Raw genomic sequence first — 27231 nt, 5'->3', positions numbered from 1 at the left:
TGGTGTTTAATGAGATGTTAAAAATATCCAAAAGTGTTTTTGTAATGGATCTCAATGCTGTATTTGCTATCTTAGCTTTTACATTTTGGAGACACCTATAATAAATATAACCTACAAAGCACAAGTGTGTTCAAAGTAGACCACACTAAAGATGCACTTTTTAAGTTATCAGCAGAGATGTGCATCTTCTGTTGAAGGTTACAATGTGAAATGTGTTTGTCTCACAAAAAAGTCATTGCTGGAGATTTGACCTCTTTAGTCAAGATAAACTGACAATCAATATATTTATTATGGAATGCTGATATGGAGTATGTCTCTAAGATAGATATTTATCTACATTTACCTTTATCCATTTAGCTGACGCTTTTATCCAAAGCGACTTACAATTGCTATATATGTCAGAGGTCGCACGCCTCTGGAGCAACTAGGGGTTAAGTGTCTTGCTCAGGGACACATTGGGCCATCACCACCCCATTATCTATATATAGGATATCAAATCTGTGGATAACTTTTAAGGAAATCAACTTGGAGTATATTATAGGTGGAAGAATATATAGGGAGGGAAACAATGCAAAGGGTCCATGGAACACCATAAACCTTCAGAGATGAACCGAGTTACTGGATACACCGTAAACCCCACTGGAACTTCAATATGTATAAATGTTCTCTTAAAAAACTCAAACAAAAAGTAGATTTACTGTTTATTTACTGTTATTTACTTGGATTTGGCAGGGTTAGAGTAATCCTTACCTAGGTATTTCTTTACTCTCTTGTCTGTGTGCTGCTGTGCCTCTAAACAGCTTGATTTGCACTGCACCACTGATGTGATGCTCTAGCAACCATATCCTAAATGGTGCCCCTATAGGCGAGGCAGTTCACTGCTCGATCGGATGTGATGAGATCTTATAGGTAACTGGCTGGCTGGATTTCGCAGCACAATGAAGAAACAGGTGCTTGAATTAAATCCGCACCCTGCACATTTGAACGGCTTAGCACTTAAGTTTCTTAATTTAACCATATGGAAAGGCTTTCATTAGGAACGCTGATGGCAATTAGAGCAAAATGTGACACTGTGTTGTGTGTTAGCCATGTTTCCAGGATGCCCTGTGTGAATTCTGCCTTCTGTCTTTCAGAACTGGTTGGACCCCTCAAAGGAGATCAAAAAGCAGATGCGCAGTGAGTGTCTTTTCCAAGTAGCTGAGCTGATAAATGTTTTAATATACAATTAGTGAAGTCGTCAAATTTTGCAAGTGATGAAAAGTTTTGTGTTAATCTGTTAGATACAATTCCACCATTGGCTTGTGAACACAACTTAGCTACATTTTCCCTAGACAGACTGTAGTTACCTTCCTTGTAATTTCTCCTCAGACTCTCCATGGCACTTTGCCTTCGCTGTCAAGTTCTACCCTCCGGACCCCTCCCAGCTCACTGAAGATATTACCAGGTAAAATACGTCTTTACCTCACGCACTCCTACAGTATCATCACTTGTATCTCCACGGGCTGTGCTGTCAGGGGCTCTTCAGATCAGAGGAGAAATTGCTTACACAAGCCTTTTTTATTTTCCTGAAGATGTGTGTTTACATTAAAGTTTTGTTACAATTTTCATGGCTTATTTGCCCTGGTGTCAAAGCAACCCAAATCCCTCACTCCTTTTTGAGGATTAGACCTGGAATGCTACTAACTGCCATGGATTAACTACGCTGAATACTTGTTTGAGCTTGCCTTGGCTCAGGCTTGTTTGACTGCCAACACCCTCCTGTCCTCCCCTCCCCTTTTGTCTCATCTGACAGATACTACCTGTGTCTGCAGCTGAGGGATGACATGCTGTCAGGTCGTCTGCCGTGCTCGTTCGTCACTCACGCTCTCCTGGGCTCCTACACTGTTCAAGCTGAGCTGGGGGACTATGACCAGGACGACCATGGCGCCGACTACGTCAGCGATTTCCGTTTTGCCCCAAATCAGACTCGCGAGCTAGAGGAGAGGGTGATGGAGCTGCATCGAAACTACAAGTACTGGACACACTGTTGTTTAAATCAGTCTTTTATCTATCCACAAATCTCTTGATCGGCTGATGACTTTTCCATTGTGTCGAAACACTCCGTGGCTGATAGATGTTATCACTGCACCACCTGCCATTGAGATGTACACAGTGCAAGTCCTGCCTGTGCAAGAACACTTTCTCAGTTAGAGGGTCTTCACCACGCTCTGGCACACGCTTTGGCATATTCCCAAATATAATGCTTGGGGGCATGGATGGGAGGAATTTAGAATTGAAGATAAAATAAATATAAAGATAATTCTGATCCCACTGCGCAAGATTATGTGTTTATTATTCAAGAAATCCTGTTGTTGTTGGTTACAGATTTTACCGTTATTATGCCCACAGGGGGATGACTCCAGCAGAGGCTGAAATTAACTTCTTGGAGAATGCGAAGAAACTCTCCATGTACGGGGTGGACCTGCATCACGCTAAGGTTGGCTGTTTTGAAAGTTAGTTTCATTTGCATGAAAGTGTACTTCTTAAATAATTTCTGCCTCTTTGCCATCCCTTGTTCCCTGTAGGATTCTGAAGGCATTGACATAATGTTGGGTGTCTGTGCCAACGGCCTGCTCATTTACCGTGATAGGCTGAGGATCAACCGCTTTGCCTGGCCAAAGATCCTTAAGATCTCCTATAAGAGGAGCAACTTCTACATCAAGATACGACCTGGAGAGGTATGCATCACGGTCAAGGATAATTAAAGGAGTACATTATCCATTTTACACATTAAAGTTCAAAAGAAATCATGGTTTGTGCTACTCAACAATCACAGCTGTGTAAAGTCTTCTGTTGCATTGAAGGATTTTTTGTCAGATTGAGAAATTAACCACGTGATGTCATCCGGTTTGGGCCTGGAGAATGCAAATTTATAACAGAAAGCATTACAAATTGTGGGTGTGGATTTGGAAAGGAGTAAGTCTATTGAATTGCATTATGGGAAGTGTAGCACCCAGTGATTCCCGAGCTTGTCCCATAACTAAAAGGGCCTCTGCTGTTTCAGTTTGTTTCTATTTTTTTTTTTTTTTTTTTTAAATCTGTCTCTCACAAGCTTTATTGATTTGCAATACTAAATCACTGGATTACTCCTTTAAAGGAATAGTTAGATAGTTTTGGAATATGTCTAGAGTTAGATTGATTGGTACCACTCTCATGTCTAATCTATCTAATCTAAAGTTGCAGCCTGTTAGCCTAGCTTAGCATAAAGAGTGGAAGCAAGGGGAACAGCTAGACTTACCAAAAGTTAAAAAAATATCCACCTTGAACTCCTGGAAGCTCCTGTTTTCACACTTTGGTTTTTAAAATGAGATTTAATGTTTTAAATAGTGGTCTTAAGAGGTGCCAGTAGGTTTTTTTTACTTTTGGATAGAGCCAGACTAGCTGTTTGTGAAGCGAATAAGCCGATTTCCTAAAATGTCGAACTATTCCTTTTGGTATAGCTGACGTTCTGTCATGGCTGTTACCATTGAAAGCCACTGCAGAAAGACATGTATGGTCAGTGGTGCTGAGCAGAAAGCTGTAAAATCATCTGCTTTATACATCCAGTTTTGCTGCTCTGCACGGTCAGGGACTATATTCCGGCCTTCCTTATTGTGCTGTGCAGTGCTGCAGCTTATCCTCCATGCTGAGCCTCCGTGTGACAGGCTGTCTGGGCCAGACCCAGTCAAGTGACAGAGCCGCACAGTGAGCCTGTGATCGAGCCAAATAAAGAGCCTCTTCAGAAGAGCTGCTGCAGCTGCAGCCACAGCCATAATAGAGGGATAAAGAGTGTAAATATAGACCCATGAAATAGTTTTCCTCCCATTTGCTCCCAGTGTCTGAACATTGGATATTATCCTTCTTCTGCCTTCATCTGCTCCGTTCTGCCCTGTGCTTATACAGTGGTACTGGTTTAGTTTATTTTTATTTAAATTACTGTATTAGCCCAAAATTTAGTCCACCGAGAAGTACAGAGGTGGCCTTCAGCAAAACAGAGTGAACACACCTGATGCACCTGTCTTCACATTTGTCTGTCTCCCTGTCCTCTCTCTTTCCTCCCCTCCAGTATGAACAGTTTGAAAGTACAATTGGTTTTAAGCTTCCTAACCACAGAGCTGCCAAGAAGCTGTGGAAGGTCTGCATTGAGCATCACACCTTCTTCCGGTAAGAATTGATCTTGTTTCATGGTTGGGAGGTTCCCGTTAAATGCCCTATCAAGGCAAACAAAACACTTCCTTGTGAACAGCTTCATCAGATGCTACCACACTCATTGTGCAGTGCTTTGTTAAACATACAGTAGCCCCTCTTCAGCTCATATTACTTTCATGACCACCGCAGCATTACTGGTCATCTGATGAATACTGATTCACCTTTACGCGAGTGTGCAGGAGGTGCGAGGAAACAATTCACAGATAATATAGCTCGCTATGTAGCCAGCACACAAAAGGCACTGATGCTAGTAGAGTTTTATACTATGTTAAAAGGAGATTCTGCCTCAGCCTGAAGGTCAAAATTAATTCAAGATGATGAACATGGCTGCTGCAAACCACAGAGGAAAAGAAACAGTTGGTCAAAGATGCTTCTAATGTGATGGCTTCCTTTTGGACAGATAATGTGAAAAACACATCCTCAGAAGTTAGCTTGACATCCACTTTCAATGTAACAGCTGAAACTCCAGCAACTGCTTTTTGTTACATGGTACAATATGTGGTCAGGCATATTCACTGATTACTCCCCCCCCACCCCAACAGGCTGGTGTCTCCAGAGCCTCCTCCTAAAGGCTTCTTGGTGATGGGTTCAAAGTTTCGATACAGTGGAAGGACACAGGCTCAAACCAGACAGGCCAGCTCTCTTATAGACCGGCCAGCTCCGCACTTTGAGCGTTCCACCAGCAAGAGGTACCTGCTCTCCAGGAGCTTGGACGGAGGTGAGAGCCACAGTAGCTCCCCAACATAACGGTGGATGGGGGATCTAAAGAGTGTATGAAAATCTGTTTGGTTCCAAAGTTGCAGATTTAGCAACATTGGTCCGGTGGGCCCAAATCATTTCAAAATAACACACTCTTCATTTCACTATTACTGCATTGTTACCAGGCGGAGATGGGCAAAACGTACAGTAGAGGACAGTAAAGAATTTGATTTTATTTTAGACGACATGATAGCCTTTGCTATTAAATCCATAGTTGTGAACAGTTTGTGATCTTAAAATAAGTAATCTGTAAAAGCAACTTATATATCTATACAAATAATTTGGTAACCATGGTGACATGTATGCGTGTCTGCACATGAGACTGGGATTTTCCCTGGTATCACCCAGTCAGTGGTGTGTTGTATCTTACACTGTGTACTACTTTCTCCTGTCTCAACTTGTTTGTCATTCTGCATAAAATGCAGTCGATTTATAGTTTAATTATACTAATTATGCTCATAATCAGTATTTTTATTTTTTTAAGGAAACATTCAAATGTTGCATGACTTGCTGTCACTTGAATTTGATTCCCCCACTTGGGTTCTGAACATCATCAGCGCATCATCAAGACTTCATGTTGACTTTGTTTTTACTCCATTTGTAAAAAGTAAAAAAACTATGAACCGTACCGGAGCTAAAAATGTGACACTGTGTAATTTTTTCCCTTGGTTCATACCAAAATGATCAAACTACTGAGGTGAAAACACCCTAAGCACATTTCACAAAATGTCAAACTATTGCTTAAAAACCTAATCTCAGTTGAACTCTGACTGTCTCTTGTAACACTTCAACTCTTGTTACCAGCAGAGTTCTCACGGCCAGTGTCAGCCATGTGTGAGAACCATGATGGTCTATCCCACCGCAGCATCAGTGAACAGCGTCGCCTCCACAGCCCCTCTGTGGACGAACAGGAGACCGAGCTGGAGCCCAGTTTGGAGCAGGACGAGGAGGACAAGGACCAAGAGCAGGGCCAGGAGCAGGACAAAGACCATGACGGCAATGTCACTCCAAGCAAAAAAAAAGAGATCATGGTAGTAAAGATTTCCTGACAAACTGTGACTTTTTATAAATTTCCATTGTTGCTACAGTAGATTTTTTTCATGTTAAAGTCACGGGAGGTCTAAATGTATAGAGCTTTAGTCAACTTGAAGACAACTACGGCCTTGGTGCAGGGAAATGGCGTGGACTGCAGGGGTGCTGTTGTAAAAAGGCTTATCCATCAGGGGCATAACGCTGTGGTGGCTTTAGTGGATTTAGCATTTACTAACTCTTCTCCTTCCACTTCTATTCACTCTGGCTTATATGCCTACACTGCACTGCTCATAAATCCCGCTGACAGCTTTACAGTTTTTAACCCTTACTCATTATGCTGAAAAATGCTAACTCCAGCCTCGCCCTCTGTTGCTAACATGCTGTTTCTTTTTTTAAAACTCTTGCTGGCGAGAAGGAGGAGGCTGGGTCACCAGTTGACAGTAAACAGGAGGTATTTGGTGCCTGGTGATTTGGTCTCTGTCTGTCTGTGAACTGTCTTTATTCATCCATTATTATTTGCTTTTTCCAAGTATGTCTGTCTGATTGTATCTCATTCTCTCTGCCTGTCTTCCAGTGTCTATATGCAGCAGTCAACACTGTTCTCACTGTTAAAACTGAGCTGCATTGCACCATATAAGCAAGGGATGCTGCAAAGTTGTGTCTGGACTTATTTGTCATAGTTATGCATCCGAGCAAACATTTGACAGAGAGATTGGTACAACAGGGACAAGTTTCAACTGAATTACAGAATTTTTACAATACGACATGCTAAAAAAGCTTTGGAAACCAGTTTGAACTGATATAAGAAATATATTTCTGTCTTGATTTTGCAATTGATAAGAGCAGCTATGGTAGCTACAAAAATCTTCACATTTATATTGATGGTATATTTGCAAGCCGTAAAACTATCTATTAAATTCCAAGATGTCTACTGGGATATAACAAGTGGCCAAATTGAGCATCCGGTCTTTCTGCCTGTCCTCTGACTGACTTATGTTACCTTCTACCATCCTGTCTCTGCACCTCACCTTGTTCCTGCACTCTCTGACCCTGCACTCTTCACCTCTGACCGCTCTTGTGCTTGCCCATTCTCCTGCCCCAACTCAGCTCTCTCAGTTGGACCAGGAGGCCACTCCTCGGCACAAGCAGGAGGTACAGGTTCCTGTCTTCAGCCCTTGTACTTTTTGTCGTGTGTGCCGCTGTTCCTCTGAACCTCAAAAGTTTTTTTTTTTAACACATTAAGATTTGCCAGCATTTTCCCCCTTGGATCAAGTTGTAGCTTCGAATGTCTCTAGTGTTACAGATAGAAAGTTTGTTATTTTTCAACCTGGATTTTCACCCATGTTTCTATGTGACTAACTGGGACAAAGATTTTTGAAATTGGTCTAGTATTGACCAAACGCTGTAGTCGACAGCAGCAGGGCTGCAATGTAATCCTTGCGGGCAATTGCGCACCATCAAGTACGTCCACTAAAGAGCTTGTTTTTTGCCACCGACAGGCTCAGATTGTTATTATAAGTGTCTGACAACATTATGGAAATTATTATTACAATAGAACTTGACACAGAAGGAGGACTGTGGTCTTTGTCCCTTATGACTTTGAAAGTGCATTAGGTAGGAGTCTCTGTATGGCCAGTATGAACAGGAGGAATGATTCCAGTAGGCCTAAATATGGTCTACAGCAATTTTCAACAACATAAATGCAGAATTTTCAGTATCCAACAAGGTTAATGGATGTTACATATTCATTTTTTCGTGAATCTACTTTTCAGTGAATGCTTTGAGTGTCACGTTCCTTTCTTTGTTTTAAAATGAATTAAGTTGTAACTAAAATTGTTTATGTTTTCTGTGACCTTTAATAGCATCTTAAATATCATTTCTCTTCTCCCATTATCAAAATAGCAAAAACATTAGAATATTCTTCACTAAGTAGCGTAAGCAGCACATCTTCTACTGTGTATTTGCAGTATTGTCTCACATTTCATTCAGTCATGCATATCAGATGTGTTTATGTGAGTACTGATGTTGACATTCTTCTAATGCCTGCCCCCTTCCCTTTTATGTCTTGTTTTTCTTCCTCCACACATTCTCCTCCAGTTTCTGGATAAGTCACAGGACTTCTTGCTGAAGCACCAGGCCAGCATCAACGAGCTGAAGAAAACCCTGAGGGAGCCAAACAGCAAGCTGATGAACCGTGAGAAGCGTCTGTCAGTCACCTCCCCAACCGGCACACCAGAGAAGAAGGCTGTGAGTAGGCTGTGCCCCCCCGGGATGATTTTGAATTTTTCTTTTCATTGTCTTTGAATACTTCAGGCCTAAAAATATACTGTCCTAGTATAGTTGTAAAAAAAAGCACACAAGTATGATTAGTAAAGGTAGTTATGGTTATTAAATGGATCATTCTAAGCAGTTCAAACATGTGTCTGCATAAAAATCTGCTGTTTATTTTAGGACCTTTTATAATGAAGTGCATTCTGCCTCTCTGGTGTACCAGAATAATTCTGACAATAACTTAGAGGTACTTGAAGATGACTGACAAGTATTTCAGAAGGAAGCATCTTGATGAGATTAGTTTCAAGATGTTGTTGAGATCTACTCAATATGAGGCACTTGAGAAATAATTATCGGTTATCTTTTTTCCCCCCCTTGATTGCCTAATAGTTGCACACGTTTCTTTGTGCCAGATCACAAACGTTCTGGAGCTTTGATCATTTTTTGGTAATTAGGCTTTTGAAAACAGAGCACGTAGAGTGTAGCCTCCAGAAAGGATAGTTCTGTCTTTGTCGGTGTATAAAATTTTCTCATCCGCTGTCTGGGACAGTTATGTCCACAGAATGTGAAACGTTGTCTATGTAAGAAAATTGAATCTGCCGTGTGTGTGGGGCGGGGGGGGGGGGGGGGGGGGGGGGGGGTAATTATACTGATTGACTGACAGTGGAAGACTGGGAAAGTCTCTCTCATCTTGACTGTTTCCAAGATATTCAGTCGAACTCAACTCTTTGATGTAGTTACAGAAAAAGTATTTGCATTGCAAATGTCTGCTGAGTTGGTTATGTGGATTTGGTGGCTGTCAGGTACATGGGATTGCATGTTTTTAGTTTGAGGTTCATTAAAATGTTTCTACAGAATAACTCCTCTTCCTGCCTTTCCAATTTTCACCCTTTTGCATGAAATGGCCAGTTGTGCATCTTACTAATTTACTCCCTCATTTGGAGCTTTAACAGCTATTCTTCCTTCTCTTTTAAACAATCTCCTCTGTCTTGTGTTGGCCAGTTGGCGGGCCGAGCAGTGGGAAAGGACCCTGTTAACAGCCTGTCTGTTGAGGGTTTCGTCCAGAAGACTCTGGTGACTTCACCTGAGGTTGCACATCTCTGACTCTTTCTCTTTCATGATACAGTTTACTATTCATATAATTTCTGGTTTGGTGAAATGCACTGCATACCATGCATTATTATCATTCATATGTCTTTCTATTATCTATTACTACAAAATACTACCACATATTGTACAATGAATCCCTAAACGCAAATGTTTACCAAAACTTCACTACATTCTGTTCCCTGTTCTGTGATTCAAATGATTTTATAATTTAAGCAGTTGTGCTTGGCGTGTCTAACTGTGTTTAATCTATACCAACATGTAGGGTTCTGAGGAGTGGGTATTGATTGAAAAACAGGAAACTTATCAACAGGACTATGACTGGAAGGCAGAAGAAAAGAACAAATCTCTCACATCCGATTGCTCCTGGGAGAAAAAGGAGCTGGAAAAACAGATAGACATTACCAAGATGATACATCAAGAGGTAACAGGGTATGACAGGAAAGAAATGAAAAGCCACGTTGATGATTTCCCATCAACAAAATCGTCCAGAGAGGCAGATATATGCTCTGAGCCACGGCCAACTAACAAAAGTCGTTTTGTGATTCAATTATCTGAGAATGCAGACTTGTTTCAAGACAAATCTCAAAGTAAACCATCTCAAGCCTCAGACCCTGAGGCAAACAACGACGTGGCCCCAGGCTCGCGCCAGATAAAGGAACGCAAAGCTTCTAAACCGAATAAAAAGAGGAGACCCCAGAGCTTAAACCTGGGCATGCCCGCGGAGCTTATCTACGAGCAAGGAGGCAGTGATTCTACTGGAGAAGAAAACGAGGGCTCAGACTCGGACAACAGTCCAGAAAAAAACTCTCAAACGGAAAATCATTGTGAATCATCGCCAGTGGTGTTAATGAAAAATGATCAAGGTTCAGGAAAGGATCAGTTTGTCAGGGTCCATAGAGAGAACAAACAAGAGGATGTATCACCAGGAGAAAGCAGGGAGATCTCCGCTGAAGAAACACAGCAGGTAAAGAGAAAAGTGAGTCACATTGGGCCAGCAGATATCGATTTAGGCTCAGTGAACGGACCCGGAAAGATAGAACATGATAGTTCATTACCAGGTGTTAAAGGGGAGTGCGTGATGAAGGTGCGAGGAAAGGGTCTTATTGACAACAAAGAGCTAGCTGAGGTAAAGCTGCGACAGGTCAGGACACATGAGAGGAAGATCAGTAGTTCTGGGTCGGAGGATATTGAGGGTTTCATGGGAGACAGAGGTCAGAGGACATCTCTCCACCGACTGTCAGGCAGCAGCTACCAGTCGGAAATCACCAGGATTGTTCCTCTTAAGCCAGAGCGGTCAAAGAGCGTAGCCTGTAAGGATGAAAGGGACAGGGCAGGACAGGACGAGGCCACACGGGCCTTCAGAAGAGAATACCGCTGGTCGGTCGGCTCGCCGGAGGGACCCTCAGACCTCAACTGGACTGATGTCTCCACTTTCCATTCAGCATTCGCAGCAGATCTGGAGGGTATCGCTAAAACAGATCATCCCGATGATGGCTCTCAGCCTGGTAGAGGACCTACAGACAGTCAGTCGTTCGGCTCTAAGATTTTAGCTCTTCCCAAAATGGCTCCCCCAGCCCCGCCAGTGAAAACACAGAAGGCCAGGGAGTCTGGACTAATACTGCGGAACAGCCGAAATGCCGGCAGGGAGCCGAGCCTGGACGCAGCCAAGAAGAGACATTCGGTAACTCTGCTTGGCATCTGCTATTCAGTCATTGGAAATAAAGCATCGCATGAGCTTCTGACAGACTCGCACGCCATTTTTCTTTTTTTCTGCGTTTTCAGTGACTTGAAACACTCATCCATCTTACCTGTTCGTGCCTGTATGAAGAGCAGGTGGAGCGGTATTTTTGCTCTGTCTTGTGGCAAAAACCAATCAAAAAAGTTTGGACATTTTCCCATATGGCAACCCAATTTCTCCCTTCCCATTAACCTCAACATGCACCACACTGTTTGGCAAATCTGTACAGCTCACCACTGGCTGTGGAAGTTTAAAAAAGGCAAAAATCAATATCTCATGTTTTGGTGGTTGGTTTGTCTTCGCCTTCTCTAACTTGTGAGCCTCAAATTTCTTTCCAGCTCACGTTGTTCTCTGTCAGAGGGTGGCAAGGAAAGAAAGGCATACTTATCATCGCTCTGATGAGTTTACACATCATTGTGCATTTTCAAACTGGAAATACTAAACAGACGATTTATTTCACATTGATGTTCCAAAATTAAATCCCTCATTTGAGGAGGAACGGGTGAAATGTACTGCCATCCATTACTTTGTTACAGACAGCTATTATCTCCCAAAATTAGAGATAAATGGAGTATAGAATTGGTTTTTGCACAAATCATCAAACTTGCATCAACAGAATTTACAAAATGTCCCTTGATCCTCCAGATTGGTGATAATAAGTCTCAAATCAGATGCATTATTCTACTCTACCCCATATGGATAGAAAGCTAAGCGGTGTTATAAACACATTGGTTCCTCCAACTGTGAAACCCCAGCAGGCAGTGAGCAGCCAGACACCACAGCTCAGTGCCTGACACAGTCAGATTTGCTGCTTTCATTTCACTGTTGGTATCATTAGGAGCTTGCACGCATTTGGCACTGGAATGAAAGGAATTTGAAGTGAATAGACATGATAGCTTTCATCATTTCCCACCTTTGCATCTGAGTCAAGCTCTTGCATATACTGGAGTAAATAGGCATGAGAAGAGGTGTTGCGTAGCTCTCACTGGCGAGTGTGGGTAAAAATGAGGTGCTCCTCCACACACGTGGACCCACTCGTCATTTTGACAGGCTTTGAAATGCACCCCGGAACCTTTTTATTGGACATTTAACAATATGTTTTGACAATATTTGAATACTGAAATTCAAGGTGCATAGTGTGGCAACACTTTCTCAGTTGGTCAATGAGTGGCTGCTGCTAATACTGAACCTGCTCATTATACAAACTGCATGATTCTCTTTCCCTGCCTCTGCTAATTCTGACAAATAAACCTGGCTGTAGATGTTGTTTTGTCGCAGTAAGCTCACCTCTTTTCTGTCCTCTAAACTGTACGCCGTGTTACCGTGTACCGAGTAGTGCTTGAAATTTGTGCCTGAATCCATTTGGACCTGCCTGGATCTGAACAGATCCAGTGGGCTTAGATTGGGTCTGGCTGAATTTCTCACCTAAACTTGGGTTTGAGTCATTTAAAATAACATTAAAACAGAGTTATCAGCTACTGTGAAATCTGTGGCTATATTCAGATTTGGAGTCTCCTTTAGCAGTACAGGATCCCAGTTTAGGTTTAGAGTGAAATATTTTGTGCTCAGAACACACTGAGCTCATATTTTCAGGCTCCAGTCAAGCTCTGCTGTTAGGATTTTTGTTTGTGTGGTGGCCTGTAATTCCACTGATCACTTCAGCTTGTGCTAACCTTCAGATGCTCTCTCTGTTCTTTCCTCTGCTTCCCCCTGCAGGAGCCTGTCTCTACTCCTGCCATTTATGAAGAGCCGTTTTCTGATTTCAAGGTTATTCTTTTGTGTTTTAACCTACCTTCATATGCTCCACCCATACTCTGTTTTCCTCTGCATCTCCAGTTTCTCCTGATATATATAAAATGATGGCCAAATGCTATAAAGGATGAAATGTGTTACTTTTCACTGGCAGCTCAGCTGCCCTCATCAATAACCATGATCAGAGTTTGAACGTGTGTGTGTGTTGTGAACAGAACCCCTGGTATGATCAAGTTTTTACTCTCATCTACTTAGCGAATATGCATAAATAATACAAGTGACATTACTTTAAATTTATTGTAAAACACTGGTTCCCGAACTTTTTGGCGTGTGACCCCTTATAAAAGAGCTGTTTTGCTTCTGACAGATGGCATGTCAGTACCCCTTGTTTTATTAGAACAAGTGCAGTGCGATGAGACACCTCCTTTTTGTTCAAAATGTCCATCTCACATTGCTACAGCAGCAGTCGGCAATAAGTGGCCCGTAGGCCAAATAAATAAATATATAAATAAATTATTTGATAGCGGCAGGTGCTGAAATAGATCTCAGTCATGACAGCAACAGTTACTCACATAATCACTCCCTCTTAAGTGATTGTGCCTACAAAATAAAAGTGTGTGAAAGTTTTTTGCAACAATGGTTTATTTTGAGTTGAATTGAGAACTTTAATTTACTTACAAAAGAGTCTGTGGCTTGTTTAACACACCTCTGAAATAATCAGGACAGGTGCGATTGGGATACTGGGGCAATGAAAATAAGCGTCCATAGGTTGATGGATGTGGAAAAAATCACCGGGACACACACACTCCAGCACATGCTCTAAAACAGTCTCTTCATAGTTAATTCGAAGAGGCCTGTGCACTACTGACTGAATGAAACGGGAAAACCAACATTGGTTTTTAAATTATGATTTGGCAATGTATTCATTTAATCATGTAATGGCTTTATTAAAATTGGATGATGCCAATCTTATTTGCTGCCCTCTGGCATACAGCACTAACAACACTGAAACAACAGTGCTGGAGAGACTACTTAGATATTCAGCACTTCCTTAGCACTTAAAATAAAACATAAAACTCTTACAACTCTGCTTCAACACATTAGTTTCTAACATATATAAAACCTGTGTGATGTCTATAACTCCATTTCAACAATCAATCGCTACCACATCATAGCAAATAAGCCCTGTTCCCTATTCTCGCTGCTGCAGAGCAGAGCAGCAAATTTATATAAATATATAACATTGCAAATTCTCTCCATGGTTAGCTAGCGAGTGTACCATAACTGCTACCAAAGTGGCTTTGTTTTGACCTTTGTATTTAAACAAATACATCATTTCTATGGCAGAATATATTTTTAATAGTAAAACACATCAGAATTCAGATACTGGTCTTAACTCAGTCTTGACCACATACTGTATGTAGTTACTGCATTTAGCCTTTGTAGGCTCCAGTAATCACAAATAAAAGCAAAGTCTGAAATATAATTTTGTTTTCTAGAAACATTTCCTTTTCTATTTCTTATTTATCTTGCACCCCCTTGTGGTGTCCCAACTCTAATTTCTGTTGTAATTTAAACCCTATTCATCATCCTGCAATCATTTAACTTTTCATTTCTGACATGATTGCATGTCCATGATTTATTTTACGGTATATTTCAGTATTCATTGCACGTACAGTGGTTTTGATTTGGATCCTCCGTGAATCCCATCAGGGTGGTACTGCACTTCCCTCCCATTCCATGTCATCTTCATCACCCATCTGTCTGCAGTTATGTAACCTTAGAGTGGTGATCCTGTGTCTTTACCCGCCCAGAAGGAGCTTGGGGACAGGAGGCCCCAGCTGAGCTTAGCCTCAGAGGAGGAGCAGGAGCGGGACACAGTGGCCTGCATGAGGGAAACCCACCTGGGCATCGAGCGCAAGTGCTCCAGCATGACCGTCAGCTCTACGTCCAGCCTGGAGGCCGAGGTCGACTTCACTGTCATCACGGACCTCCACTCCGGCGTGGAGGACTTCTCTAAGGGCATGTCAGAGCTGGGAGAGAGGGAAGAACAGCTCGAGGTGGGCCGAGAGGACTTTGAGGAGACCTCCAGGTTCTACTCTGCCCGTCTAATGGGCTGTCGGGACAAGTCTCCCATAGAGGAGAAGCTTCCTGAGGAGGGAACGCATCATGAGGTAGACAAATGAATGTATTCATCCTTCATCATCATCATCCACTGGATTCACCCTGCCTGGCTGGACTCCGTCTCACCACTACCCACAGTTTTATTTCATTTTTTTTGTTGCTGGACCATTTCCGATTGTTTGAATTTTGTCATATTTTGTTCATGTTTAATTTTGTTAAAAATTCTACATGTTTATTCTCTTTGTTGATGTATTCATTTATTAAATGTTTACACCCATTTATTAAATTTTCACTCATTATTTTTGTCTGATGCATCAGTGTTTCTATGAATTTCTCGGCCACTGCATCTTCATTTGCATGTTGACAAACAATCCAAAAAAAAATGTATTTCAGTGTTTGTTGCTTTAAATTAACAATGTTTACATGCTTTGCTCTGAAAAATATATTGCTCGTAAGCAAAGCGTCATTTTTAAAGTTCTTCATAGGTCTGAAGTGCTGTGAAGAAATTGCTTGATGTTGCTTGACTTTATTGTGCTGTTTTCTTTTCACACAGCCTCCTGTGGCAAAGAAAGACCCCAGTGCTGTGAGTGTGGCTCATTTGCTGAAGAGGTCTGACAGCAAGACAGAAACACATACGAATGGATCAGAGATCCACCCCCACATCATGAATGTCTCACCGCAGGTAAAGCAACCATTCAAATATAAGCATGTATTTAAACACACCTTACTCTACTGTCATGTACAGGATGTTGCTCTCTTGTTGTTTTTTTAACGTCCCTTTTGTTGTGCTGCATGCATTGGGAATCGACCACAGCCAGCAACACTGTAAATGACTGTAAACTCTTTTGCAAACATTATTTAAGTGAGCTATAATCTTTACCACTTTAAGCATACTCACAGTTAGCTACATATTTTATACTCAGAACTAACATTTGTTAAAGGAATAGTAACATTTGGGGAATACACATATTCCCTTTCTTACTCAGATGATTGATATCACTCTTTTAAAGCTCAATATAAAGCTACTGCCAGAAACCAGTTAGCTTAGCTTTGAATAAAGACTGAAAACAGGTGGAAGCTGCCAGCCTGGCTCTGTCTGAAGATAACAAAGTCCACCTACCTGTACCTCTAAAACTCCTTAATGAAGATGTACAGTATCTCACAAAAGTGAGTACACCCCTCATATTTTTGTAAATATGTGATTATATCTTTTCATGTGACAACACTGAAGAAGTGACACTTTGCTACAATGTAAAGTAGTGAGTATACAGCTTGTGTAAATTTGCTGTCCCCTCAAAATAACACATCACACAGCCATTAATGTCTAAACCACTGGGAACAAAAGGGAGTACACCCCTCAAAACATGTTAGTAAGTGAGCTTTAGAGGTGCTAGTATGCAGACTTTGTTACCATCAGACAAAGCCACGCTAGCTGTTTCCCCCTGTTTCTAGTCTTTATACTAATCTAAGCTAACTGGCTCACCTGAGACTGGTATTTAGCTACTTGTCAAACTCTTCTGCACAGATTTTATATATTAATGTTTATACATTTTAAGCTAGAGTATTGTTGGAATGGGCAAATGAGGAAGTTTCTCATCATAGGCTCAATCCCATCAGTCACTCAACAAATAGACTTGCAATGAAGTATTTAATATTCATGGAGAACTCTGGAGTTAGTCTTAATGAGAAGAGGAAGCATTTTCTTTGGGCTTCAGTGACGTGAAGGCCATATTCCTCAGACAGTGATGACATAATAGCATCATTACGGAGCCATTAAAGTATTGACAGTGTATTAATGAGGATGATGAAAGTAGGTGCGAATCCCATTCATTTCCAGAGGCAAAGATTTGAGGTTTGACCCACAGGTGGCTTATTATAATGTAATCATTGCTGGGCTTTTTAGCCATTTAGCTAATGGTGTGGATGATGTAGAGAGAGAGCCTTTGAAGTGCCAGATCAGTGTTGACTCAAACTTTCTTAAATGTCACAGTTAGACACAGTAGTCTGTGTGTGTGTGTGTGTGCAGCAAATGGAGGATGACGTCTTCGATAGGCAGGACAGAGATCTCCAGCACCAACATTGTTTAGCCAGCAGAGGGCGCCATGTATTGTCTGACGAGTTTCTCAACAACAGCACTAAGGCCTTGCTGCTGCCAGCTGCCTGCATGGCCATAGCAGGCTTTGGATTTGCATTGCCACCATATTGTTGTGAAAGGAATTTGTTTAGGATTTAGGATTGCCTTCATAAACAATTCGTCAAGCATATCATGCATGCCTGCTGCTATTGAAATATGTTGTCAATTCCAAACCTTTCACAATTCATTTTTGACAAAATGACAGTGAATTCTGGCTAGAGTGGTACATTTGAATGTAATAAGCTGAAAATGAGCATAATAGCTCCCCTTTAACAATAGACCTTTTTCGCAACAGACATTTGGGTCAGTTCCATCAAGTGTCCCAGTAAGTAAGCACAATGGCAGGACCTTGGAACTAGCTCATCTAAATAATGCACTTGTACTTATGTTATCGCTTACACCTGTCCTTTTCCTGCAATGGCATCCCAAAATGTCTGCTGTGGAAAACGTCTATACCAGGGCCCTGGAGTTGTAACAACTAACTGTGGGGCATTCCTTTTTAAGGTTTTTAAAATACACCTACTATTTTCCTGCTAGAACACTGAACACTTAAACAGTGACAAAAAAAAAGGACAATCGCAGAAGCTCATACAGCTGGAATCATGTTTAATAAATTATGGGTGGAGGTGAAAATCAAAGCAAAAGATAAGTATTAATCCGACTTCTTGTGTCACTAATAAAATATGTATTTTGATATTTTTGCACACTGTTTTTTTTATTGAGTTTCAGCTCATTGTTTAGCTGTCCGACCTACAACTTTACTATTTTGGTTCACTTTGCTGCGAAAAATATCTTTCAAAACAACTCTACGCTACCTGCTAAGCAGTGGCAGACAGTTGGTGTTAGAGAACACACAGTAGCACAATGCAAGTGTCATGCATCAGCATCTCAAGTGGGCAAAAAATCTACTAATGTTGCTAGATGGGATAATATTCTGTGTGTCTCCGTTATTACCATTACTATGACTGACTGAAGTAATGCTTCTTTGTAATATCACCAGTTCTATTTCTTTGATGTAGCTGGACTTACTTCATATTATGGAGTTAATAACGACTCTTTTACTGAAAGCTGAAAGACTGTTTCTCTCTCTCCTTCAGAACTATGGAGTCGTCAGCCCGCGGGAGGCTCCTGCTGCCCTTAAAGAAAATGGATCTCCTGTAAGTATCTTTACACAAGAACCAGCTCAGTGTGACAGCGCGTGTGTGTGGTGGCAGACTAAGAAAAGTCCAGCTATTGTGCACCTTTGGTAGCCTTGACCTTTACTTCATACAGTATCCTTCCCAAGTGTGAGCCACATTTATGCCACAATACTCATGACGCAATATCATGACATCAGATACAAACCACAATACACACCTATTCAGACGGATATGTAGTAAAGGTCAAGGCTACCAAAGGAGACATGAGATTATGACAAATTCTGTGAAATGTAGTGGACTAAAAGTCAGGACATGTGGGGCTCTGAAGTTTCAGTTTGGAACAGTTTTAGGAGGCAAGTTTCAGTCACACATCACAAGATGGGGTTCAATATGTTGGGGGGGAAGCCAGGAAGTGACCTTCCGATTACTAGACGACCTGCTCCGCTACCTGAGCCACAGCCAACCCATCGCTTAAGTGTAGTGTCAGAAGGCTCCAAACTAGGCTGTTACTAACACGCAATGCTCTAAATAAAACATCTATTAAAGGGCCGATCTGCATCATCACCATTGCCTCTACATTGCTGTGTGTTTGTGGTCTGCATTCAATCAGAATCTCACCTTCAAAAAATATTGATTGTAAAACGAGTGTAAAAGTGTAAAATGAGCTTGTTCTCCAGGAAACAGCCAGACAAAGAAATCCATGTGTGTATGACTCCCCTCTTATGAATGTGCTGCAGGTAAAAGCTGCCCCCCAGGAGAGGGAGTCTGTTGTGTCCCCGCTGACAATCACAGCTGAGAGCGTCACCTCAGCAACCACAACTCAAGTTACCAAGGTAACACTGTCTCTGTTCCCATGGTTACAATTTAATGAAAAGCTTGGAGTCTGCCCTGTATCTTCTGTATCTTATGGTATACTAAATATGCCTCGTGCCTCCACAAGTTATTTGGAACTTGGAATAAAAACAACAATACCTTTGATTACAACTTCTGGTTTTTTATTGTTGGTAATGAGCTTATGATTTATTGAATGTATTTCTTTCTGCATGTGCTCTGCAGACTGTGAAAGGAGGCTACTCAGAGACAAGAATTGAGAAAAGGATTATAATCACAGGAGATGATGATGTGGACCAACATCAGGTGAGGCGAAGGATTACAGAAATACTGCAACATTTGCACTGTATGTTGATTAAGTAATAAGTAATAGTAATAAGGAACAGGAAGCTAATATGTGAGGTTCATGTCCCATGCGCTTCATGTCCCCAGGCTCTTGCCATGGCGATCCAAGAGGCCAAGCAGCAGCACCCCGACATGCTGGTGACAAAAGCAGTGGTGATCAGGGAAACAGAGTCTCCCACTGAGGAGCTGCAGCAGAAAGCAGAGGTACAGTATGTGACTCTTACAGTGTTCACAGTCTGGTCATATGAACAGTTTGCAGGTTACAAGATTACTACACTTCATGTACATGGAACAAGTACCGGGCACAGCTCAAGGGGCCCCTGGGCCAGAGCTTCAGTTTAAAGTGACTGTTCCTTGTTAGATTGTCGATCAAGTGACAACAAGGAGACGCAAAACGACCACAAAAAGACTCAAAACTACCACAAAGAAAAGCAAAACTGACACATTTTTGTGCCCAGGGGCCAATTCAGTTCAATTCAGTTCAATTCAGTTCAATTTTATTTATATAGCGCCGATTCATAACAAAAGTTAATTCATTGCACTGTTCACAGAGCAGGTACTCTTCGTGATATTATTTACTGAGACCCAACAATTCCCACCAGGCGCAAGCGGTGGTAGAGAAACCTTGTACAGAAATGTGACCCAGGGTGGGCGGCCATCTGCCTCGTCAGGTTGGGAGGGAAGGAAAGAGAGAGACAGAGCGAGAGAGAGGGCAGCCAACACAATATCCACATAGAAATGCATACAGTAAAAGTAGTTGTGGTAAAGAAAATGAATAATTGTACTGATAATTATAGTAATATTAATGGTTATAATAATAGGACTAATAATAACAATAACTGTAGTTACGGATCATGAGCAGGAACACGGCTCCAGAACCAAATACACCTGCAGGAAGTGACAGGAGGAGAGAGGAGAGGGACGAGAAAGCACAAGACTCTACAGGAAAGGGAAGAAGTCGAGTTTGTAAAATGCGTTGGGATAAGGTTGCATTCAGATTGAGAGAGAAAGGAGCCGAGTGCATCATGGGAAGTCCCCCGGCAGTCTAAGCCTTTAGCAGCATAACCACAGAGCTGGCTCAGGGCTCATGTCTGATGTTCACGTGTGATCGACAGATCTGTGTTGTCTCTTTGCAGTCCTGATCGGTCATGGTGGCTCCTGAGACACGGGGACAGGAGAAGATCCTCCAGCTGTGTGTCTCCTGCCCCGCCCTGCAGTACGCCACCAACCAGATATGAGGACTTTCTACCCGGTCTGTGTATACACCGACATGAGAACGGACTGCAATTCATGAAGCAGTAGGCCTCCACTCCTGTCCCTTTAGACAAAGCAACTGTGACTTGGCTTTTGACCCAACCAGGCCTCCGGTTTTGTCCCGGCCCTTCTCAGCTCTCCATCTCCTTGGAACAGGAAACGTCTTCTACTGGGTGATTTCACACCTGATTTAATCAACTGGAGGGATGTAATGTAAGACCCCATCACAGCTATTACTATTTGAATTCACCTCTTTACTTGCATATTAATGAATCTAATACATTTTCTCTTCTTTAAATCCCGAGGGTCATTTGACTCAATGAGTTTTCAATCCCAGCCCCAATAGCCTTCCCTCACGAAATCCTTTTTTCTTTTAAGGCCTCAAACATTTACCCTGTCTCACATATAAAATGAATAAGATACAAGAGCAGAGGAGGGCTGATTGAAAGGATGGAGACAATGCTGGTGGTGGGGTGGTGGAGAGGTTGGTGCCAAGTGGCAAGAGGCAGCCTTTTGCTCGTTGTTGCCACCTCCTGGCTGTGACACCTTCAGTATAATCAACTGCTGTCTTATTAGCTTTTTACATTTTTATCTATAGAGGATCTAATTTATGTCCAGTGTTCGCTTGTTTATGAAATATGTATAATATCAGATGATTATAATGTGCATGATTCAGTTACACAATAGCCAAGAGAATGGAAAATAAAATACACAGAAATGTCCACATTTGAAATCCATAAGAAGCTCTGAGATGATGGGACTGAGCACCTACGGTGAAATGCTGCGTGGACACACAGTGATCTCGATGGACTCTACTGACGAAGAAGTAACACTTCAGCTGGAACTCTGCTTTGGTCCCAGTCTCTAACACAGAAACATCACTGTCCTCGTCCCATTTCCCCCCACTCACGGTTACTGTTTTCATTTTGCTGTCAACTTGCCGTCTACATAAAGAAATGCTGGTCACACGTTCCGGGCACAGTTATGAGATTTTTAGAGAAATTTTAATATAAATAATGTTTTGTCTAATATGTTTCAGAAATGTGATGATAATGTTTTACTTGATTTTACTAACTTTCATCATGAAACAGAGTTTGTCGGTTATTCTTGTGTTTTTGGACGTTTCAGTCTTCACGTGTGGACAAGAGTGTTTGTGCTGTGACTTGGCTCGATGCTGTGTTTCGCTCATTCTGCTTGTGCCTGAAATATCTGGCTGTCTGTGTGCAGTTCATTCAAAATTTAGAATCTTAACAGACGCCCCTGTCAGTAATCAAAGTCGGCATCATATTAATTTGTTGAACCTGCTGTAATTGATTTCTTTGCCATTTGGAGAGCGGTGCAACAAGCCGCAAACACAGCATTGACATAACAGCTTGGTGTTAGCAAACAGTTGTCTCTTCACGCATCCCGCTTACAAGGAACATTATTTGGAGTCATGTTGGCCACCTGGTGAATGAAAGTACAATATACACTCTTCTTTTAGCTCTGTTTTGTCTGTCTTAATGGAAATATTTGGCTCATTAGCTGCTAAATGCTCTACTGTGTTTGTAAAACCGAAAGAATGAGCTAAAAAAGCGCTACATACAGGGGAGGAAAACACAGTTGGGTTAGTTGGGATAGTTCTATGTGGGCTCGTTACTGTGAGCAACACCTTTTACATCACACACAGTTCATTTGATTCAATTGTAGTATAAAAACATTGATCATATCAGTTTTAAACAGCAACTTCAAAAGCAATGTAAAGAAATACATTTTCCAGTTTTTAATCATATGTGCATGTTGACAAACCTGCCTGAAAAGTTCAAAACCACAAGATTAACATGGTATTTTTTTTTGTTTTCTATTGGATTAACTCTTTTAAGTTATGGTGTATGAGTTTGCAGTTGTATTTATAGGGAGTGGTGAATGTGAGGCCTGTGCTTTTCGTCCCTGTTCCCCTTCCCTGACAAAGCCCAGATAGGTAGTGTGAACCTGTTGGCTGTCACAGGACATATATCCTGAATGATCTTTAATACTATACTATGCATCACTTATCATAGCCTACATGAGAATCCCTCTGATGGAACCTGACCCATGTTAGCCGCGTTGTTGTCATTGTTAACTTTGTGCTACTGTTAACCGAAGCAGTGAAGCGCACGGCTTGTGAGATTTGCAATAAGCAGCCATTATTCTTATCCTCTGTCCTCTTAAGGGAGAAAACTGTGAACTCTCATGCGTACCGAAGCGTAACCAAAACCTATAACACCGAGTAAGTGATATTCAAAGAAGCTTTTCCAACACTTGTGACCATGGCTTTGTCGCCCTTGTCGTCTAATCCTCCCATCCCCTGACTTGAAACTGTCAACCTGCTGTTAATGTGTCTGAGGAAACAAGAAATTCCCAACCTGATTGTTTGTATATTCCATTTTGCTCTGTTTTATTTTTCTGTTGATATGACACTGGACTGTTGTGAAGGCACTTGCTTGCGGTGATCGCAGCACATATACTGTAAACTGCTGGGAAAATGATCTGTCTGTGCTGTAGTATTGGACACACTACTGATGGAGGAGAAACGACTGTAAGCATCAGGAGAGAAGCTGTGTACTGTGGACAAGGTGGTGAGTTGAAGGATGGAAGGCCTGTATTTATAGATATATAAATATCCACACTCCTGTGTATTATCCTGTAAACTATGTAGAAATTGACAGGAGCAGGGGTTTCTTTTTAGGTTCAAGAGACGGGTGGGTAAGAGTAAACCGAAGGTCAGCAGTGCAACAGAAATATCACGAGTGGGTCCCTTGTGTTTGGAGTCATGGTTATGGGAGCAGGTGATCAGTGCTCAGCTGAAAGTGCTGTTAATCACCACGAGGCAGATGCAGAAATGACGTCTCGGTCCAAGGTTGAGGAAGAGCTGTCATGTCTGTGATGAATGTGACATTGAGCGTGGTGACTCTCAGTAAGTCTCTCAGAAGCTGAGCTGTTCTCAGCGTGATGGAAACATTTATTGGCCCCATTAACATAGATAACCAGCATAGTCCAGATGGTGGATATGAACCTCTCTTTTCCTGAGAAGAGCGTCAAACTGCCCCGCTGTTTAGCCTCCACCTTCAATTCTCCACTGCCTTTTGCTCTACATTCCCTTAGTGCTTGGTGGTGTGTATTTTGCTGTATTTGCATTCAGTCTAAATGGAAAACATACATGCATAAATAAATGTCTCAGTATGATTCAAAGCCTGTCTCTGATTCTGAAAAGAGAGGAGCGACACTTTGACTTGATACCTATAATGAATTAAAGTGAAACGACTTATTTATATATAGGCTTTCATTCATTAATAATTCACTACATCGCTGTAATCTAAGAAGAATGGATGGATATTGTAGTGAAACAAAAGGAAATTTGCTTTGTATTATATTGCCATCTTGTGGACAAATTCAGCAAATACAACATTGGTGCAGACCTCAAGTCTTTTGTGTGCTCATAGCACCATCTAGTGAATTTTCAGCAACCAACAAACTTTGCTGCATGAAAAGACTTCACACACACCTATGCAATATGCTATAGATTTAAAATGAATGTTCTAACCTTCTAAAGCATATAGAGCATTCAGTACCACAAAGCCTATGGAAACATTTGTATAGTGTCTTCTGTGGCTCTGGAGGAGCTGTGTCAAGTCTGAGAAAATAATCAGTGATGATGTGAGGTCTCCTGTCCTAATAACTATTAAATTCAGAAATTTTGTGTCAGTCTATTCTATAAGGCCAGAGAAAGAATATTCAGTTCTCCCACAAGTCATGTATATTGACGGATGGACCAACAGAGCTTGACATTGTTCTATAAATCAATAATCTTTATTAACACAGTATAAACAACAAACAGCAACAGAGGAAACCCTTATGTAGAGCGTATAGGGACAGTAAACCCCTGACTGAGACAGAAGCATAGACACAGGGACTGATCATGGTTCAGATTCCATGGTACACCTAAAGTATACACAAACCTATAAAATGCATGAAACTTACATGTTCCTAAAGCCATTCAGTTGGTTTGCAGATGGACAGAAGAGAGAGGACAAAGTACAATCATGCTGAGCAAGTTAGCTACAGTATGAAAACAGAGTTCTTACATAAAAACCAAGTAAATCATCTCTTTAGAAAGGTTCTTTTATATAAATGATTTGAAGTGTACAAAACGGTATATTACACATTTCTTGATGCATGAGCAAGACCCAGCAGCCTACAGCACACCTCCCTTCAAAGTACAAACTACTTAACTAGATTACAAGCTACATACAGACTGCACTGTACCTCTGTAGCACAGCACTCCCACATGGCATCAGGAGACTATGGGAAACGGAAAAGATCAGCAGCATCGTCTTTTAAGAACACACACCTATAAAAAATGCACCAGGCCTCATATATTGCCAATATCCCATGCGAAACAGCAGAATGCCATTCAAACTAACATTAGTAACCTCAGCATTCCACAAAGGATGCTGCCCCCCCCCCCCCAATCCCAACCACATAGAGTAACTATCAAACACAGCAGCATGTAAACATCACCAAGGCTGCTTCATAGTTCTATGTTTCTAATGTTTTTTTTAAATATACATATGATAAGTTAAGGCTCTTTAAGGACCTGAGGATTTTGAACATATGATGAGGCACACAGAAGGCTCTAGACACAGGGCTAACCAAAAAGAATAAGGAGCATGAGACAGCCACAAGGGTCTAGAGGAACCCAGGGGAGACGCTGTCCAAAACAGCATGCTGCTATTTCTGGTAATAAACTCAATAACTATCACATGAATGGCTTTAAGGGCTCCATTGACGTTTTGGGAGTTCTTGGTCACCTTCCCCGAGAGGACTGGCAACAAAAAACATGGCATGCTAAGGCATCCTGCATATTAAGGTTTGGATTTTTCTTTTTTTTTCTTTTTGTTTCATGGCATACGTATGCTGAGTTATTGGTTGCTGTATTAATTCCATCTGTCGATACTGGCCCCGAAGAGATGCAATTATAATGTAATCCACAGTCCTTGGCATTTCTCCTGAGGAGCATTTGGAGAGACACAAAGAGGGGATTTTTATGTGAAAAACAGCAGAACTTTGGGAGATAGCTACTTGGTTTAGCTAACTCAGATGTAAGTTCCAACTGAACTTTAGAAGGCTCTTTTGCACAGAACAAGGACTGCGAATTTATCCCCCATCTCTCGCAGTTTAGTCGTGCTGCAAAGGGTCACAGGAAGAATAATTCAAGACAACTCATAACTCGATGTACAAATGTGAGTAGTGCAGACAGAAATCCCAACCTATCCTTTATGTAATTACTGCCAGTCAGCATTATCTGATGTTGGAGGAGTTAATGAAGTTTTTTTTAATATTGGTCTTTATTCTACATGTACTGCAGATTCATATACAAATAATATATACGACATATACAAAAAGAAAAATCTTAGTCCTCCTCATTTGTGAAATCCATTTTGAGTCAGCTTACTTTGTCGAGTTTGCTAATGCTAACACTTCACCAGTATGGTAAAGCATTTGCATGTGCTGATTTTAATCCTCTCTTCACCTATCCAGTTCTTGGTAAGATGACCAATAATGACAAACACCCAACATGTCTATGCAGTCCTTTGTGAAATATTTTTGAAATATTACAGAAGCAGAAATGCAGAGCTGTAACAGGTTATAATAGTAGTAGTTAATTCACTCCAAGACTACTCTGGCTTGTTAGAACCAAAGCATTATCGCATTTTAGAAGACAAAAGGTGCGTTGTCAACATTTAATGATGTTATTTGCCATGCACTCAATTGTTCTCGCCCCATTAAGCTCAGACCAACTTCAAAGTGATTAAGAAATAAAAATCTATAAAAGCTCAATATGTCATACAAAAAGATGCATATAAGACATTATTCTCTATTTTTTTCTTATGAAAGCTGCTTTGGTAACAACATAGTCACGACATCGGTCAATCTCCTTTACGTAGCCTGGGTGCTGAAGCGTACTCCTTCTTTGTCATCTCAATGGCGTATTTATTTTTTATTTCTTCGTCAGCATCTTCTTTCTGCCTCTAAAATCTAAATGAATGGATCTAGTTACACCAGAGTGGGCTGTGTTTGCGTTCCACCATAGATGCGACGTCTACTGGGAGCTGTTTGTCATAAAGATGTCCGCGCTGTGAAAGACAGTGCTATTGTACTGAGGGCTGACAGAGTGGAGACCTTGGATGCGGAGCCGACTGCGTTGGGGCCTGAAAAGGTATTGAAAAGAACGAGGCTGTTAGTCTGTGGTCGCTGTGGAAAAATAACACACAGAGGCATTTTGACATTTCATTTCTTTCTCTCCAGCTTGCTTTGGTAATTACAAACTGAAAACATTCATTTCCACAAATGCTTCAAACTTATGATTACTTGAGCAGCGGCCTCATTCCATTGAAAATTATTCTAAATAAATTGCTCAACTAGTGTCACGTAGAGGCCATAATAACACAAAGCCTTCATGTAGCACATTTTCAACCCACTCTCTCTGCTCTTTT

General features: G+C 41.4%; 2 protein-coding genes across 4 annotated transcripts in view; one reads left to right on the top strand and one right to left on the bottom strand.

Moving 5' to 3' along the window:
* LOC123956437 (band 4.1-like protein 1) overlaps positions 1-23926 on the top strand; it is an 80705-nt gene extending 56779 nt beyond the window's left edge. Inside the window, exons 5-20 of the mRNA XM_046028619.1 lie at positions 1134-1176; positions 1369-1444; positions 1793-2011; positions 2389-2476; positions 2565-2717; positions 4085-4182; positions 4770-4945; positions 5791-6017; positions 7126-7170; positions 8116-8265; positions 15567-15695; positions 18245-18304; positions 19024-19119; positions 19343-19423; positions 19550-19666; positions 20599-23926. Coding sequence (XP_045884575.1) covers positions 1134-1176; positions 1369-1444; positions 1793-2011; positions 2389-2476; positions 2565-2717; positions 4085-4182; positions 4770-4945; positions 5791-6017; positions 7126-7170; positions 8116-8265; positions 15567-15695; positions 18245-18304; positions 19024-19119; positions 19343-19423; positions 19550-19666; positions 20599-20604 — 1764 coding nt within the window. The 3' untranslated portion in view covers positions 20605-23926. The remainder of the gene's footprint in view (positions 1-1133; positions 1177-1368; positions 1445-1792; positions 2012-2388; positions 2477-2564; positions 2718-4084; positions 4183-4769; positions 4946-5790; positions 6018-7125; positions 7171-8115; positions 8266-15566; positions 15696-18244; positions 18305-19023; positions 19120-19342; positions 19424-19549; positions 19667-20598) is intronic.
* A 1357-nt stretch (positions 23927-25283) lies between these two features.
* cntn4 (contactin 4) overlaps positions 25284-27231 on the bottom strand; it is a 166079-nt gene continuing 164131 nt past the window's right edge. For all 3 annotated transcript variants that reach the window (XM_046029172.1, XM_046029174.1, XM_046029175.1), the window contains one exon: positions 25284-26946. In XM_046029172.1, the coding sequence (XP_045885128.1) occupies positions 26855-26946 (92 nt within the window). In that variant the 3' untranslated portion in view covers positions 25284-26854. The remainder of the gene's footprint in view (positions 26947-27231) is intronic.

The sequence above is a fragment of the Micropterus dolomieu genome, linkage group LG18, assembly GCF_021292245.1.
Source record: "Micropterus dolomieu isolate WLL.071019.BEF.003 ecotype Adirondacks linkage group LG18, ASM2129224v1, whole genome shotgun sequence".
NCBI classification, from domain to species: Eukaryota; Metazoa; Chordata; class Actinopteri; order Centrarchiformes; family Centrarchidae; genus Micropterus; species Micropterus dolomieu.
The sequence above is the reverse complement of the archived record's forward strand: the minus strand, read 5'-3'. Positions and strand labels throughout refer to the sequence as shown.